The sequence below is a fragment of the Vanessa tameamea genome, chromosome 6, assembly GCF_037043105.1.
Source record: "Vanessa tameamea isolate UH-Manoa-2023 chromosome 6, ilVanTame1 primary haplotype, whole genome shotgun sequence".
NCBI lineage: Eukaryota > Metazoa > Arthropoda > Insecta > Lepidoptera > Nymphalidae > Vanessa > Vanessa tameamea.
In genome coordinates, this window is record NC_087314.1 from 6374004 (window position 1) to 6391910 (window position 17907).

The 17907-nt window shown below is 30.8% G+C and overlaps 2 protein-coding genes across 2 annotated transcripts; one reads left to right on the forward strand and one right to left on the reverse strand.

The window, feature by feature from the left end:
• Window positions 1-824: 824 nt before the first annotated feature.
• Window positions 825-6739, forward strand: LOC113393544 (uncharacterized). The gene is made up of 5 exons (XM_026630493.2): window positions 825-1060; window positions 4412-5311; window positions 5396-5480; window positions 5927-6077; window positions 6516-6739. The coding sequence occupies exons 1-5, from the start codon at window positions 1040-1042 to the stop codon at window positions 6670-6672; spliced, it is 1314 nt and encodes a 437-aa protein (XP_026486278.2). The 5' UTR covers window positions 825-1039; the 3' UTR covers window positions 6673-6739.
• Window positions 6740-7399: 660 nt separating this feature from the next.
• LOC113393545 (deoxyribose-phosphate aldolase) lies at window positions 7400-11184 on the reverse strand. Its single transcript, XM_026630495.2, has 6 exons — window positions 11005-11184; window positions 10720-10913; window positions 10218-10350; window positions 9639-9868; window positions 8623-8769; window positions 7400-7658 (listed from the first exon to the last, which is right to left on the reverse strand). The coding sequence occupies exons 1-6, from the start codon at window positions 11030-11032 to the stop codon at window positions 7497-7499; spliced, it is 894 nt and encodes a 297-aa protein (XP_026486280.1). The 5' UTR covers window positions 11033-11184; the 3' UTR covers window positions 7400-7496.
• Window positions 11185-17907: the final 6723 nt, after the last annotated feature.

A 17907-nucleotide genomic window follows, 5' to 3' on the forward strand; every position in this document is an offset into this window, starting at 1 on the left:
CCAAAAAAATAAATATAAGATATATTTGTTTTATACGTTTGTTTATTTAACTGAATATTTTTTTGCAAAATGTACTTCTTATTTTCTTTATTAATAAATTGCAATCGTGAAAAGCCGGGCGGGGCGCTAGTCTACTTAACTATACGTAAAGGTACATGAATATGAAGCTATAAAAATGGGAAAGCTCCATACCAAAATGAAAATATATATTTGGACATATTTATACTTCTGATAATGTTTCAAATTTGCTTATTCTGTAACGAGTCGGTAGGTATAACTTTAGGCAATAACCTACGTTTATGAAACATCAACTGCAAAAGCTATTGTAGCCATAAAATACAAGTTAGGTATAAATAATTGAAAATAACAGTACATGCATAATTTATTTGTTGTCATTAGTTTTATTCATTGAAAATTCGACTAAGTATTACTAATACAAATAGACTCTCTTTTTAAGATAGATTACATAAACTCGGAAATAATATCATAATCGTTGAATTTGTTATTTACTTTGTATCGTAGTTCGTTACGAATAATACTTAACAGAAAAAAAAATACAATTAAATACATTCGGAAAAATTGAAGATCCATTACACAATTGATATTTGATAAATAGGTTATTGGTATGAGTATTACAATTAAACATAGGTATTGAAAACATCATCTATTATTAAGTTTACTATGTCGAATAGGGTACCTATTATATTAACTTTAAATTTATGTTAGTTAAAAAAAAGAGATTTTACGCACCGGTCGCTTTAAAAAAATATATGCGTCAGAACCATAACATTTATCTAACGGTGGTCAACAAAACAAAACTTTAAAGTCAATTTCCTATACAGTTCAGCGGAATTGGTTGTCTATAAAATGTAAGCGTGACCGCCGTTCGCCTTCATTATTACAATGATAGAAGCTGCGCGCACGCAGCAGCAGAGTAAATAATCACGAGAGCAGTTAATGAAGTGCTGTGGAACAATATAATTACAAGTGAAGCATTATTTTGACAATTGTGACAATTATTTAGGTGGTTCAAATCAAGATGTGGGTGCAGGCATTTTTAGTAAGTTTTAGAATACACTATTATACAATAATAACAAATAAAATAATACTTATGTATCTACTAAGTTGATATAATAAATCACTATGACGAAGTTACAAATTTTAGAGTTATTTTTTGTATATATTTAATATTTATAATTCGGTGTTGTGGAGTCATGATTTGATAATAAACCTTCATAAATATAAAATCTATGTTAAATTAAATTGAAAACTATTTTTGAAAATATGTAAATAAGCAAAAGTTGAACCTGGGCAAGTAGAGAATCAGAAATGTCATAACAGAAAAAAATGCTTATGTATCTATATTTAAACCACGCTGCCGTACCAGCTTCGCTCCGGAAGAATGAGGCTCCAAGAACATTTATATTTAAGGATAAATATACATAACTTTTGAATCAGGAACCTTCTGTGTACGCAGAACAACTTGCTTAATTTCATCACTATCAGATGAATGGCGTAGGAACTAACATGCAAACATTCATTTTTATTTATATAGATTTCGCCCGCGTGATAGAGTCCTAGGTTTTGTGTATAAAAAAGTAGCTTTTTTCCACTTTTCATCATAGTTCAATGGTTTGGTAGTGAAAGAGCAACAGACAGACAGAGTTACTTTCGCATTTATAACATTAGTATAGCTTCGTTTTGAAATAGTTTGTACATAGAAGGTATGAATAGATAATTCACAATAGATTCAGTCGTGAGCTTTGTCAGACAAATATTAAAATGTAAATTTTCTTGTATAAAATGAAAACCAGAAAACAGATCTAGTTTATTACATAGTAAAGATAAAAACTACCGACATAACAAGATTACCTTATATAAAATTATCAGCCTGCTTCCAATTGGTTAAATAATAAACCGACAAACAAGTGTCACTTTCTTAGTCGCATGTCTATCACGTAACTTAGTCTCTGGATAATTTTCTATATGGACTTTTCAACTTGTAACTTGTCCGTTTTCTTAGTAAGTCTTTCGCCTAGTCGCAGCCTATTAGTTGCACTTTCATTTTAATAACTCTCTCGGTAGCTGAGATAGTTCAATAAAACTATAATGCCGCATAAAATAGGCTCAACGGATCTCCTCGAAAGCTGACAACTTTGTTTATAACCAACACAAAATTTAGGAAATAGGAAATCTTTGCAATTGGCAGAATAACTACCGCTAAATTATTTCGCATTGCAGAAGCCGACTATGTATCGGTCGGGAATTTGTTTATTTATTTTTTATTATGGTTGGTTATGTTTCTTTTGATGGTTTTATGTCATCCCGTCTAGTTCTACCCATATATCACATATTATACCGCTAAACAGTATTGTTTCCGGTTCTGTTTTTTTGCATTGGTGTTGTAAAGAACGGTAACATATCTTGCAGCCCCAATGCTTATGGGTAGTGGTGACCATTTACCATCATCATCCGCCTACATGTACAATAAAAAAAGTTAAATTTTAACATACAGTATACTTTTAATAAAGAACAATGTCCATACATAGCGGTACCACTAAGTACCGTCAATCTTATTGTAAGCTCCACGGACTTTATTTTAATGCGTCGAAATTCCAAAATGTCAATTTTTATTTTCCGAAATGTCTTATGAAGTGACAGCTACTTATGTCTTTTTTTAGCAGTAATTTTTTTCTGAAACTATGAACTATACGACGAGCCTTTTTTTGAATTGATTAGCTAATAGGAAGAAACAAAACTCTTTCTCTTTATAATATTAAGTATGATCAATTCTATTATTACTATAAAGATGTCTTTGGCGATCGTCTTTGAAAGTTGCAGCTTTCTAGGACAGTCCTAGAAAGTGAATATATTCGCGTCATTAACCCTGGCCGCAAAATCGTATCTAATATTGGAAATGTTCAATGCAAATACAATACTGCAAATACAGTACTTAACTGATTTCGTTTTTTGTGAGGAATTTAATGGTTGCTTATTAAAGGTTAAAATATTTTTTTTTTTTTGAAAGACCCATATTGTTTTATCTTTTATTAATCGCTTGTAGTCAAATTAAATTATTATAAAATAAAAATATATTTAATATCTACATTTTCTTATTATTTAATACTATAACTAAGAACATTAAAATTGAATTGATTTATGAGTACTTAGTAAGGTTTTTTAATTCATTTCTTAACAAAGTTGAACTCCAATTAGTCGCAACTGAATTGCCTAATGTCACTAAACTGTTTTCTTTTACAAACAAACATAATAAAAAATATACAAGTTCTATCAATAATAATTGGATTTATAATTAAAATTAGAAACGTTCACAATTTTTATATCGAGTGCCACTGTTCACTGTATACCTACTATGAATTTGTACATTTCATTAAAATAATAATGATTATTATTTTTATATATTTTTTCATACATGAACTTATTTTTAAGCCACTAATATAAAAATTGCACAACAAAAGATCATTTTATATTGTAGTACTTAGGTATGCAAATAGTATTCTGACTGCAACAAATTGCTAATTACAATTCACACTAGCCGCCACAACTATTTTAAAAATGGACTACATTATTATTAGTCACATTAACCTTCGTCTTGACATTGAGAGCGAATTATAATTTCATGGATTTATTTTCACTTTGAAGTAAATCTATTCATACCTTAAGCAGTATTATTTTACCTTGTTATTTAGTTTTTTGTTCAATAAGTAAAAGATAACCTTCTGAGAAAATTTTGTTGAGAGCCGTTTATTGTATTTGTTATTTTCAATAATTCTCTCTGATATTTGTAGAATGTAGATTTATAAAAATTGTGAGCTTACTATGTTTTCACGTTATTATGTCGGGCTATGGTTAAGTCTATCAAAAAAATGTAGGTCATTTGGAAATCGTCGTTTAAGTTTCATTATAGATATGTATAAATTTTGTAGATTTTGTTTAGAATGTTGAATACACAGAGAAAATATTAAATACCTACTATGTCATTTTGCATATTTTAACTACCCAAATAATTTCTTATTATATACGAAAGTAACTAGGTATAAACTACATTATGTGATTCTGATCAGTGTCAATATAATAAATAAAGGTCCGTCAACAGTTCGTAGCGACCTATAGATCCATTTTATCGTTGCACGATTGAGTGGCAAACTTTTCCTGTTTGTTTTGTAAAAAACCTTTTTCTTATAGTGGCATACTTTTGTCGATCAAATTACGTTACGTGATGCAATAGAAAAAAAAGTTTTATTTTGTAAGACTGGTCATTTACTGCGCTAATAAATCTTTGTGATTTATTTTATTTTTATAGGTTCTGTAGTACTTTATTATGTAACGATTTGTGTTCATTTGAGTTCATTTTATATTACTAATTATATATTTTGCTTTTGCTTTTTAGATACCGCTAGCTGCTCTTTCTATAGCAGCAATAAAAGTACCAATAGAAACGACAGCTGAGACTATTACCAGTCCAATACCTATCAATGGAGAGCAAGTCATTCCAATTTACTATGTCACTGATGAAGCGAATATTGATAGTTATTTAATTCCTCCTGATCCTCATAAGCCTGAGGTTATCGATCATCAAAAAGTGGCCACACCAGCCACTTACTTGTTGCCACCGGCACCAGATGCTCAAAACGAATATTACTATAAGCCCACAGAGCCAGGTGAGCAAACCGACTGGCTTCCAATAGTAGCAGCACCTCAAAAACAAGATGACATAATTCCGTTAGTTCAAGAAGAAGGGCGACCAAAACTGCAAGAACTTAGAGAAGATTTGAGAACAGGCAAAATGATTAACAGAGTGCATGGATATTCTATTCCTTCGAGAAACTTACTACCACCACGGGAAAATGCACCTAATGATTTTGTAATTTTGTCTCCTTCAGTTGAGTTAGAGTTACCTTCAGAGGAAATTGACCATATGTTAAATAATTCACCAGCTGACATTCCACTGCCTTCGTTTAGAGCTCCACGTAAATATCCTGTTAATGTTCCGATTAATCTCGATCCGATACCTGTGCCTTATATAACTCCACCCAAAAATGAATATATAAACCCAACACGTTTGTATCCTAAAAAATACTATAATCAATTCAAGCCTGTACCAATACCAATATCTCAATTTGCTGATACTTCCATGGGGGAAGTGCCTGATGAAAACCCAACCGAACCATTGAAACCAGCCTTGAATACTGATAATGAGTACAACACTACATTCGACCCTAAAAAAAAATACTTATATGAACAGTCGGATCAAAAACGAAAATTAAAGCAACAACAGGAAGTAGCTGAAGTAAATATTACATCATTCTATACGTGATTATAAACTCTTATACAATATCTGTTAATATAAACATTAATTGTAAAAACTTTACAGTTGGACACTGGAACTAAAGAACCATTAACAGAAGTTCTTCCAGCAGAACAAGAAGCTTCTGAAACGAATTATAGGAGTCCTAAACGTAAGTTTATGGTATAGTAGATAATTGTTCAAAGATGTCTACACTGTTGGGTAAAGGACATTATCCATTAAGGAGTTTGGGGGACGTGCGTATTGGAAAGCGTTCGCTTTCCGACGTTTTCCTTTACCATATCGGCCAACGGCTTGTATTAAAATGTACCAAATAATACATCAGCGACATTTGTTATTCAAATAAAATTATTGACGTAATCGAAATAGTTTATTGGTCTTATGTACATTATCAGTGATCGTTTTGAATCAAAATATAATTTGTTATATAGATTACCTTTAAGAGATGAAAAAATTGGGTATATACTAATTTAATATGTAACAAGGCCGTGCGCCAATGCTGTATACTATAATACCTTTTGTGCAGTTGACTGGTCCCGAAGTTTAATCAGTATGATATGCCTACTAAAATAAGTGTATGTCAAATGTAAATTTCAGGTGACGAATATCATGCTGCGTTGAAACAATCACATCATATCACTCCAAAAGTGAAGCATGGTATAAAATCAAAAGGCGAGCGAACGGAATTTCGAATGCACGGCATGAAAGGCCCTCACAGTTATCAATTTGGTTACGACACTGGAAAAGGGTAATGTAATACTGTTTACTAATTACACTATATACTAATTATTACTATAAAGTCTTCCCGTATGGACCCTACTCATACATAGCCAGAAGGCGTTTGAAGCTAATCAAAGACAAAGAAATTTAGACATAGATAATTTTAGAACTTGTTACTAATTCTTAATTAATTTAATTTTATAAATTAAATTTGATTATTATGAACTGATATTCTAATTGTATAAAAACGCATAGATATTTTTTTATTTAATTTTATATGGCATGGGCACAAAAGCTTGATAAACAGCTACGATTGATTTCCTGAATGTATCGTTGTTTTTCCTTAAATGATGTAGCAGTCTTTTATTACAAAAAAAATTAGCGGTCACGATTCCTGTGCCCATAACAACATAATTTTGTTTTATTTATTGCTATATAATTTTAAAAATATATCTATAAATTTCAGTAAGAATCGCCAGTTTCGATACGAAGAGCGCGACAATGACGGCCACGTAAAAGGTCATTATGGCTACATGGATAAGTTTGGAAAACTTCGCGTCGTCAACTACGACGCCGATCCAGAACATGGGTTCCGAGCCGAGGTTCCCGCGGAAAAAGAATAAATTATAATATTATTATCCCGTACGATATGGTGTTATGTAGATATTGTAAATATATTTAATAAACTTACGTCTGTCTTTATAACCAATGTGTTTAAAAACACTAACGACCTAAATGTCTATTTACACTTCTTTTATTCATTTTATTTAGCGAGTGAAGTTTAAAATTGATTTGTCTCTTTCTGTCATAGTTGATTTCACATTTTTTTTTCTTATCACTAAATAATATCACATAAAAATATTAATAGGTGAAGTCGTTAGTAATTAAAATACATGAATTTTAAATTATAAGAAGTGTTGTTAATGAAGAATAAAAAAAATCATAGAAATATAAAATGATTTATTATCCGATACAATATTTAACATTTTGTAACTTGATATACCTTTATTACCTTATATCGGGGCTGTCCAAGGCCCGCGGAACGCTGCTTACGTTCGTGCGTGACGTGTTTTAATGTACAGCAAATATTAATATTATATAGAGATGGATAATTGTGAAGGATGCTTTTGAGAGAGGATGGGATGAGACATAAGAGCATTTTACAGAATTCTTTAATAACTTCTGAAAAATCTTCTTTAAAACATTAAGGACTAATACGTCTTTTCACTTTACATTCCTATTTTTTTTAAACAAAGGTTAACGTACCTTTATTTTGTCATGGCCCAGTAAATGTAGTATTTTTTATTTATATCCGGGAATGATAGCGTTGACAGCCCTTTCTTATAATATCAATTAATAATCACCGTCGTTTATTACACAGTCAACAATTTGTACATTTTTTAACATTACATATAAAAGTACTAAAAATAGTTTTTTTTCAAAGTTTTTATTGAAGTAAATCCTTTTCCAAAACAGTGAGGAGACTAGACGCTCCGATGCGGAACAATTTAGGTGTAAGCCATTCAGGACCTAACTCTGAGTAAATCAAAATGAGCCAGTTGACTGCATCCTGGGACGTCTTTATACCACCAGCCGGCTTCAATCCAACCTACGAAAATAAAAATACCTTAATTATTTTAAATAACATGTTAAGAAATAATAAAGTCGTCTTTTTCGTTTATTTTAATTCAATTCAATTCATAGTTTAATGGCTTTTATTTTTGCCATTAGCATATTTAAATCAAAGGAGCAAAGAAAAATAAATAATTTTGAGATTGAATTGACAAGATCTTGTATAATCTATGGTATTCATTATGGATTTGTGAAAAAAATACGTTTTGAATTTCGGCGAACTTCTAATAGAAACTTTGGAAGTAAAATGAAAATGCATGCAATGCGTTAACAACGTTAACAAAAGTTTATGTGTCATAATTAAGCTATGTTAGTAGTATAAATAATTTAAAAAAAAACTTTTTTTTTTACGCAGGTAAATAAACATAAGCTGTTTGTATTAAAAGAAAATATGTACACAGAAAAATTAATTAATTTGAGTCTTTGTATTTAACAATTTTCCTTATTGTAAAATGAGATAAAAGGGTCAACAATTTCTTTACCTATATCGTTGATTTGGGTCATTTAATGTTCGCTGAAGCATTAAAGGTTATTTGCTCAACTTGGTAACATCTCAATGACACATCTACAACAGTTCTTTCTTTTTAAACTTAGAAGCCGATCGTAAAATATTGGCTTGATAAAAATTATTTCCACCCCCCAGTAGCCCCAACGTTATTTGTCTTATCTCTGTAAAGGTCGCCCAGAAGAGATCGCTGTCTAAGCGATAAGCTACGTCACGTTTTTAGTTTTGTTGTTGTGTAATATAAATAATTAATTTTGTATACATACTAAATAAATAAGGAAAAATAAGTAATTTTGAAATAGTTTGACATAAATATATTCTTCAAACTATATAGTTAAAGCGCCGTAAAAGAAGTTTTTTTTCTATAATAAAGTAAATAACGTATAAAATGGTTAATTTTTTTACAAAGTAGTGAATGTAACATAATTTTAAATACCTTGGTACCAGTCATTTGGTAAAAGTTCCGAATAGCTCGACACATCACCAAGCCTACGGGTAGTGTGGCATTTATCGCTTCTTTCCCGGTGGAAGTTTTTATAAAGTCAGCGCCTGCCATCATAGATACAATGGACGCGTTGTACACCTATGAGAACAAGTAGCAATTAATTTTATATACAACATAATATTATGAAATACCTAATAAATATTGCTATTATGCACATGCCTATTAAAAATCGAGATTTTTGTTAAATAATAAAATGTTGTTTACACCTTTAAAGACGTATCACTTTATATGTTACCCAAGTCAGACATTAATTTTAAGTGCTTAGTGATAAGTTGATGGTGTAACTTTTCCAATAAATAAATAAAAAAATAGTTACTCCTTCAATGATAGTACTACTTCTCATCTAAAAAAAAAATGAAATAAGTAAATATTTTCTTGTAGTATCAAGCCAAGTAATCTATCCGCCTGGTTTGGCTGGCTCTAAAGCACACATTCCGCATTAGATTATGTTGAAGATTTTGTTTTAAAGTTAGGCATATTTTATTGAGAGCTGAACTTTTTTTTGTAATAATTTTGTAAATAATTTCAATCACAAAATTAGGATTCTTCTCTATTTTATAATTTATAAATATTATTTTAATTAATCCACAAAGTAAAACTAATAAAAATTAGTGTACTAGATATTGTCATAGACACAACAAGAGTGCAAATTTCAGCTCAGTGGTTGTGTGAAACTGATTTAAAAATTCAGTTGCATGTTTTGTTTTGCTCGGAACACTAAGAGGTGAAGTTAAATAAAAACTTTTAGAATTATTTATTAATTTCATAAATTAATCTATGATGTTATATAAACTGGGACTATGTATTGCCAGAATTAAATTATTTGAAGAAAGAAAAAATAACCACATAATTAGCAGATAAAGATTTTGTACTGATTAAATATATATGGATTTTATATATAAGTATTATTTCATATAACATGGTAAAATAATATAATAAATACTAACATTCTCATATGTTCCTAGTTCTCCAATACCCAAGATGACTTTCAGATGGGCATTGCCACATTCCTTCTTCATTTGAAGCACCTCATCATATAAAGTATCCCATTTTCCCATTAAAACTAAACTTCTATCAAGAACTACGTCAATTTCAGATGCTCCATTGGCAACAGCTAATTTAATTTCTAGCAGTCTCGTTTGCAAGGGATATAAACCTGATGGGAAGCCTGTTGCAACTGTAAACAAAAAAAAGGTAAATACATCCTCAAAGGTGAAATAAAATGTTATTATGCTATTTCATTAAAATAGTAGAAATACTACATCAGGTTGAGAAGTTAAATAGAGTAGGCAATATAATAAATGGATTTACAAATTATTTGGGTTTGAATTATGAAATAAGCTCATAATTCACTTAATCCTTTTTTTCTGTATACAAACTTTGTGAGAATACAAACATATTGGAAGATTTTTTAAGCAAATTTATATCTACCAATCTACAGATATTTATGACAGGAGAAGTTGCCTATACTTAACTGTTGGGTATTTACCAACTTTTATATTACTTTTTAGACAGGATAAACATACCTGACGCAATTTGGATTTTCCCTGTAAATCCCAATTTTTTTATAGCATCATTTGCATCGGCAACTCTATTAGGATAGACACACACCGCTGCAGTCTGAGTAGCACTATCTTTTAAGGAAAGTGGATACGCAGCCTGAAATATCTTAATGTTTATCCCACACTGAAGATTAGCTGAATTATAAACAATACTTAGTAATAGATAATTAGTTATTATAGTTGCTCAAAGTTAGCACTTTTTAGTTACATATGACATTATATAACGAATGATACAATAGCTTATGAAATAGATTTAAAAAAAAATTATGATTTCATTATTTATAATATAATTAATATTACAACAGGAGATGATCTGAGATGTAGTAGGTAGTTGATAAAACATTGTGGACCATCCAATTGGTTCCAAATGTAGTCAAATACAGCAGGATCATCTCTTAACATACACTTGGTGTGTGGTTTAATTTAAGTTTATTATTAAAGTAAAAATATATATAAGTTTTCATACCTTAACACAGAGTTTAGTAACATTTGACCTTGTATCATCACCCGATAGAGTGGTCAAATCAATCAGAGATACGGCTTTTAATAGCCATTTTTTGTAGTTCGTACGATTTTTTATGTGATATTTGTTAAGTATATTTTTTATTTGGGACTCGACACTTGTTTTATCAATGTAGACATGACTTAAAGTTGTTGTATCTGAAAATTAAGATTGTTAAACTTACATATATATCAACACTATGATAATGTTTTATAATTACATTTTATAAGAAATGTTTAAAAGTTTTACCTAAAGTTTTTGCGTAAACGAGAACCATTTTAGGGGATCTATTTTTTATAGTATTTAATATTAATAGTAAAAATTACTTTTGTGAATATGTTAAACTAATGATTGGCGTTTTATTCTTAAATTATCTTATCAAAATAAAGTTTTATAACTTTAATTTGTTATCATCAGTTGTTATCACATTGACATTAGTTTATTTGACATATTATGACAAGGCTGTCAGTAGTGTCAACTTGTTTTCCGCCGCTTGCTGGTTACGGATTAAATTGTGTATATAATACAATTTTAATTAGCGTCCCAACAAAATAGTTTCTCTAGAGACATACTGTAAAGAATTACAGCTATAATTTTTTTTATTTGTTTTGACTTAAAGTTGATAAAAGCTAAATAATTATTATTTAGTTTTCAAACCATCAGATCAACCTCGAGAAGCAAATGTTTAACTTTTGTAGTAAACTATGGAATTTAATGTAAATTCGTAATTCAAACATTGTATTTTTGTTATTTTAATTTTGAAACGTAACATAAACGTCGTAGTACAGTTTAAAATAGGGTGTTTATTTTGTGGCACAAAAATGATGTTCAGTAAAAATGTAATAAAACAAAATAATGTCATAATAAAATTTCATTTATAAACTACTTCTTTGAATTACATAAAAAATAATTTGTCTTCAAATATATTTTTATAACTTATTCCCACTACTACTGTTTGCGAGGTTTTCATCATGGATATTCACACCTGGTACCCGCTTGGTACTTATATGTTTCATGTTGAATGAAAATAAAAATCTCTATGGATAGGATACGATCATAGTTCGTAAAGAAGATAAACTAATAAAATCTATTGAAAACGTAGGCTCAATATCGAAAAAAATATAACAAGGTATAAATTAGTTATTACAATAATAATTTAGGAACAATATAAGTAGTGTTCAATTATTTAATCATAATTCATTAGTTCTTTTAATGCTTTTATAGTCAATTAGTCTGGTATTTAATTTAATTCGACACAAATAATAGTATACAACTGTAGTGTTAACATTTTTGCCGTGCGTACAGTACCTTCTGTGTTTTTTAGTATAAAGTCACATTTATCGTTTTTTCTGTAGTAATTTTCTCAAAATTTCTCAGTAATTCATATTGAGTAGTTATTGCTATTGATTGACGTGTATAGGTAACGGGTCTGCTTCTTATGCCTGGATACACCGTAAAATGATATAGCGATTGTTATCAATTTTAAAAAAAAATATAAAATATTTAGAGGAACGAAAAAATGGACTACTGAATGGCAAGCAGTCACCGCTGGAAGCACACCATTCTACCACCAACGTCGGTTACTAAGATTTTATGTCCCTTGTGCATGTAGTTACATTGGCTTACTTTACACATCAAACTTGAGCACAATATACTGTGTTTTGTTTTGTTTGGCTGCAAAATATGATAGGATAAGTGAGTGGAACTTGAAATTGAATACAAACACGGGCTTTCACAAAGTCCTACCACCACGTAAAAATAAAATAATTCCGATTAGGTAAGAAACATATAAAATAATGCATAAAAAAGCGAGTGGTATAATTTATGAAATAGCGATCCTATCGAAGAAGGAATAAAGATAAATAAACTTTATTACGTATTCGATGTGATTTGGTAATAGCTATGCTATATTGTGCACTACAAAGAGATTTGATTAATATATATTTATTTATAATACAAAATTATTCTACTCACAAGTACTTGTATCCACTTTAATTTTACATTCAAAGTTCAAATACAAGCTTCATCCACATTCCAAACGTTAATTATTTCGCGAATCCATAGTGAGCATCATAGATTATTCAAGCTCTCATCCAATGATATCGCCCCAACTCGATGTCAAATGTTGTTTATTTGTCTTTGTTCCTCTTGTAATTGGAATAATATAAATAAGAACTATTACTATTACTACTGTAACTACTCTTTATGAATAATAATTGAAAAAAGTATGTAGTAAAGAATCCTTATTTTAAATGAATCTTATAATTACAAATTTAAAATTCTACGAAATCATTTATATTTTCTTTAATTATGGCTTATACCTACTCATCATGGAATAAATACTAAAATTTGAAATTACTGCTTGCGTTTGATTTATGGTGATGCAGAATTTGGGCGGAATACAATCTCCGAGCCCGGATATGTGTTGAGAATTGAGAATTATTTAGAACAGGAAATATGAATGTTTAAGATTTCGGGTTTCGGATTTGGCCTTCTATACGACTTGAAGAATTTACTTTGCATATAATTTCAATTAGGAGATTAAATTTTGATGTGTTGTCAATGGAGCAAAACGATAAATAAATCTTTGTTGGGAATAAAATTTATTGAGATCGAAGATTTGTATCTCGCAGGACGTAAAACGGTTGCTATAAACATTTCAACGACCCATTACAGTATCCCAAAGAAGAAAATGTCTCTAGTTTTGCCTTAGAAGATTTAATGGTATTATTGTTACTTTGTTTTGTAGTTCTGGAGATACAGTAAGCTCTTTCTGTAGTAAATAATTTTGTCACTACGTTAAATTCCAGTAAAAGTGTAAAAAAACTGATATGCATTCGCACTTAATTTTGAAGTAAAGCTATAAATCATAATGTTGTTATTTAATTATAAATATAAGATTATTATATATGAAAGTTGAAACTACATTGAAATCTCTTACATCCTGAACATACAAATACAATGATGAAACAAGGAATAATTTAAACCAGATGATCTATTTAAATTGGTTATTATAAATCTAATAAAAGTTAAAGTATTTTTCAAGGAACCACAGTATCACAATTGGTATTTAACAAAACCGCGCTTACGAAATGAGTCAGCCCGTATTCGAAGAATAAAAATTGACATTTTCATAAAGCATACATTTAGGGACTTCTGATATCAAACTCCATACGTGTAATCAGGAATGCCGCAAAATATTTGGTATTTATTTTATTAAAATAGCGAAGACGGAAATGTTATTGAAATTTACCTCGTATTAGATTTGTATTAAATCAATTCTCAATATATTTAAATTTCATCGAATGCCAATCATAAATAATAAAATACTTTTGATATTGTAACTAAATTCAATCTAGCATTTATAAACATTTTTATGTCGTTCAACTCGTTGGTCTAGTGACTATAAGGCCGTAGATACTGAGGGTTAATCCCTAGGTCGGGTTGATTATGATATGATTATGATAGATTTAATGAGATTATTTTTGATTGAATTTGTATGCTCGATAGTATCTGTGCCTAAAATAATTTATAATTGACTGTCTCGTTGGTCTAGTGGCTATATATATAAGGTCCATCAAACTCCAGTTGAGTTATTGACATTCTCTAACGAAAAGTTCTTAGTACCAGCCCGGAGTTTGGAAGTTGGAAATGTGTAAACTTCTGTGCCTCAGAAAGCACATAGAGCCGTTGGTCCTGCGGTAGAATCGGAGTTGCCGCCACATCAGATTATGAGAGTGAGGGAATTGGGAATACACTTGTGTTTGCGTACACACTTGATATGTCCTGCGTAGTTAGCTGCGCTCCCTTCAGATTGAGCGATAATAATATAACTGATAATAAAACTCCTTAAAACTTTATAAATTAGTTAATGCAGCATATTTTAAAACGTGGTTTCGCACTAAGAATAGTTCCTCTCAATTTTAAACTTCACTTGCAACTTTAAACTTTCCGTATTTAAAATAAAAAGTTTGTATAAGAAATAACTGCGTTCGATTTCTGGATTGTATTTATAGATTCCAAGAAAATGTTTAAATGCGGTTTTTCTCAACTTACAACTGACTTTCTTAGGAAGCGTAGGAGTGTCGTACTTGATAAAATACTTAAAAACCACATTTTTTTGGCTCGATATATTTATTCCGATGTATTCATCCATGTGAACACATAGGAATATTTATAATATTTTTAAGAATTAATTAAGAGTGTATACAATGATTCAAATACTTAGAAAATCCTAGTGAAAAAGAAAAATCGACGTCATGTCAAATATGAAAATATATTTGACAATAAAATAAATATAATGCACTTATATTATTGTTATTTTTCTACTTTTTTTTTTGCTCGAATAACGCTCTTACGCGTTTCCCCTACGTGAAGTGGCAGGTTATGTGGGACTCGCCGGCGCTGAGAACGTCTGGTGGGCCCCAGCATACCGGAATATCCACTAAAAGTCAGCGATGCCCACTCCATCTCTTCAGGGGGGCATCACGAGATCGCTTGCGCATGCTGTCGTGACACCCCGACGGTTCGCCTACATGGCGATTTTGGTTCTCCCACGTTGGGCGGCAGTGACATTGATAAGTTTCGGGCCCAGTTAGACAAAGTGCTGCCCGAAGATTCGTCTGGAGCTTCGGTTCAGGGGACGGTGATCCTGAACGGTGATAGACGCTTCTCGAGGGAGGTCCCAACGTGGACCGTGGAATAAGAGGGCTCTGTTTTAGAGATGGAGACCCTCAAGCCCAACATTCCAATGCGGTCCAACGTGAGCAACGTCCTGACTTCAGCCAAGCGGGTCGCTTACTAAAAATTCCGTCCTATTGCCTTCATAAGATTTTTTTATTTTTTATTACATTCCATAATGTAAAAAATGTAATGTTGCCGTCATTAGTGTCGTCTGAGTAGCACAACACCCCCTTTCCGTGAAAGACGGTAGTTTGCAGGAGACATTTGATGCCGGCATTACACATTATTGGGCTGCGAACTGACCCCTGTGGAACGCAAGAACCCACCTCAAACCAAACAAGTCAGCCATCACCGCCCTCCTAGAGGACCACTTGGTTCCGGAGGTATTGTACGTGGCTCCCAACAGCCTCCTGAGATAAGAAGGCAACCCGTAGTATCGGAGTGCCTCCCTTATAGTGTCGAAGGGAATGCTGTTGAAGGCGTTCGCCACGTTCAGCAATACCGATAAGCCCACGTCTCCTCGGGCTACCGCCCCTCTGGTTCAGCTCTTCAGGGCTTCTTAACATTACATCCCCTAGTAAAATCCCTTAGGAAATTAAGTTTAAAAAAATCCTCTTTAAGAGATTACTTACTGTGACGGTTTAGGCTGTGGGTAGTATGTCAGTCATTATTTTAAAATTTTATTTGCTACATACCGCCAATGAGTCGCCAACCATGATATCTAAAATATTATGGTTTACTTTTTTAAGTCCAAACATCCATTGAAATTAATGAACGTGTATAAAACAGAACTTGAACTCATCGAATTTTCTAATTTTCTTTCTTAATATAGAAATATATATAATAAAATATCGAAAAAGTCTTCGTTATGAAAGTCATAACTTTGAGTTTCACTTTAGATATCCCTCCTAGTTATCGTAGTGATATAAGCCAGATTCACAATATTATTCTAAGCGAGTGTGGGAACGAAAATTTTTCATGTTGAGAACGTGACTAAATGAAAGGGTGGGTTGGGTCGTTTAATAAATTCGGAGCCTTTCAGTTTTCTAGATTTATATTTTTATTAGATGTTCACCAACTTCAGAAAAGTAAGAAAAATTAACTTTATTAATTATTATTAATATGTATAAATAACCTTTTTCACTAAGTATTTGTAATTTATTTTATATTCCCAGGTTCTAATTTAACCGTTCCGGATTTACAATAAAAAAGCCTGTAAACGTCACACTACTGGTGAAGTGCCTGCTTATGCTATTGAGGAGAAATTTTAGAGTTTATGATACCACGTGGCTCCAATGCGCATTGGTATGGAATATTGGATTGCATACACAATTGTGGCAGAAATTCAACCCATATATGCAAGATTATTCACGATTTATTAATTATAAAAGCTAAGTAAGCACTAAGTTTTTACTTGATTTATTTCAAGGTTCTGGACCCACTGGGTTTCCTCGGCCCTCACTGGGTCCTTCGGTTTCCATTGGATTACGGCTACACGACTCTACATTATATGCATTTATTTTAAAAACCTTTATATTTGTAAATTGTATATAAAATTTACATAGAATTTTATTAAGTTTTCAAAATTAAACCAAATTCTACACCAATTGAATACATATGCGGTCTAAAATCGGCTAATAGAAAATTAAAATAATATAGAAACTGGACTAAGTACTTAGTCCTTGTCTGGATCGAGAACTCATTAGCAAGGCGAACACAATGTCACAGCGTTGTAAACTGAACACGATTAATTTACTCACCTGTATTAATGTGTGATTGTATACAACCAATTATTGCTCTTTGATACACTATTGCAGTTATGTGATGAAATAGTGAAGGTGCATTGTAAAAATAGTAAATCTAATAAAAATTAAAACTTTAATTTAATATCACGATCTAATAAAAGTCACTGCAATAAAAAAATAAAAAAAAATAGAAAATTATATAAAGGCCTACATTCGATTCTTACCTACATTTTGAATATCAAATATATAAAAATACAAAAGAAATTTACAAAATATTATTATGAAATTCACATCTTCGTAGACAATGTTCACTTAGGAACAAACGCGCCAAAAACATTTTATGTCAAATCACGTTCCTATCATCAACTTAGGAGAGTGTTTGGACGTTTTTACATATTTTTACTTAATTTTCTTTTGAATACATGCCGTGTACGCTATTTATTTTAAATACATTTTTTATAGCTATGAGAAAATTATTCTCAGTGCGTTCTATTCCCATTAAGTAGGCGAATTTTATGTAGTCATGAAAATGTCATATTAAAATATATTCCTCTCATGTATGTGGGGCTGTTTATGACCAAAGATTATCCATCTGAATCTTATCTTATTATGTAATAAAAATTCCAAAGCTTATGGTTATATATGAGGTTCAGAATATCTTTGACATTGACATTTCAATAAATAATTATAATGACATACTATTATTAAATGTTTAAAACGCACA

What these genes read in the sequence shown, in the direction of transcription:
- LOC113393544 (XM_026630493.2), top strand. Translation starts at nt 1,040, where the DNA reads ATGTGGGTGCAGGCATTTTTA. An exon ending in TGTGGGTGCAGGCATTTTTA is followed by an intron (nt 1,061 to 4,411) that starts GTAAGTTTTAGA and finishes TTTGCTTTTTAG; the next exon opens with ATACCGCTAGCTGCTCTTTC. An exon ending in AACAACAGGAAGTAGCTGAA is followed by an intron (nt 5,312 to 5,395) that starts GTAAATATTACA and finishes AAAACTTTACAG; the next exon opens with TTGGACACTGGAACTAAAGA.
- LOC113393545 (XM_026630495.2), bottom strand. Translation starts at nt 11,032, where the DNA reads ATGGTTCTCGTTTACGCAAAAACTTTAG. An exon ending in GAAAATCCAAATTGCGTCAG is followed by an intron (nt 9,869 to 10,217) that starts GTATGTTTATCC and finishes TTTTGTTTACAG; the next exon opens with TTGCAACAGGCTTCCCATCA. An exon ending in AACTAGGAACATATGAGAAT is followed by an intron (nt 8,770 to 9,638) that starts GTTAGTATTTAT and finishes TTGTTCTCATAG; the next exon opens with GTGTACAACGCGTCCATTGT.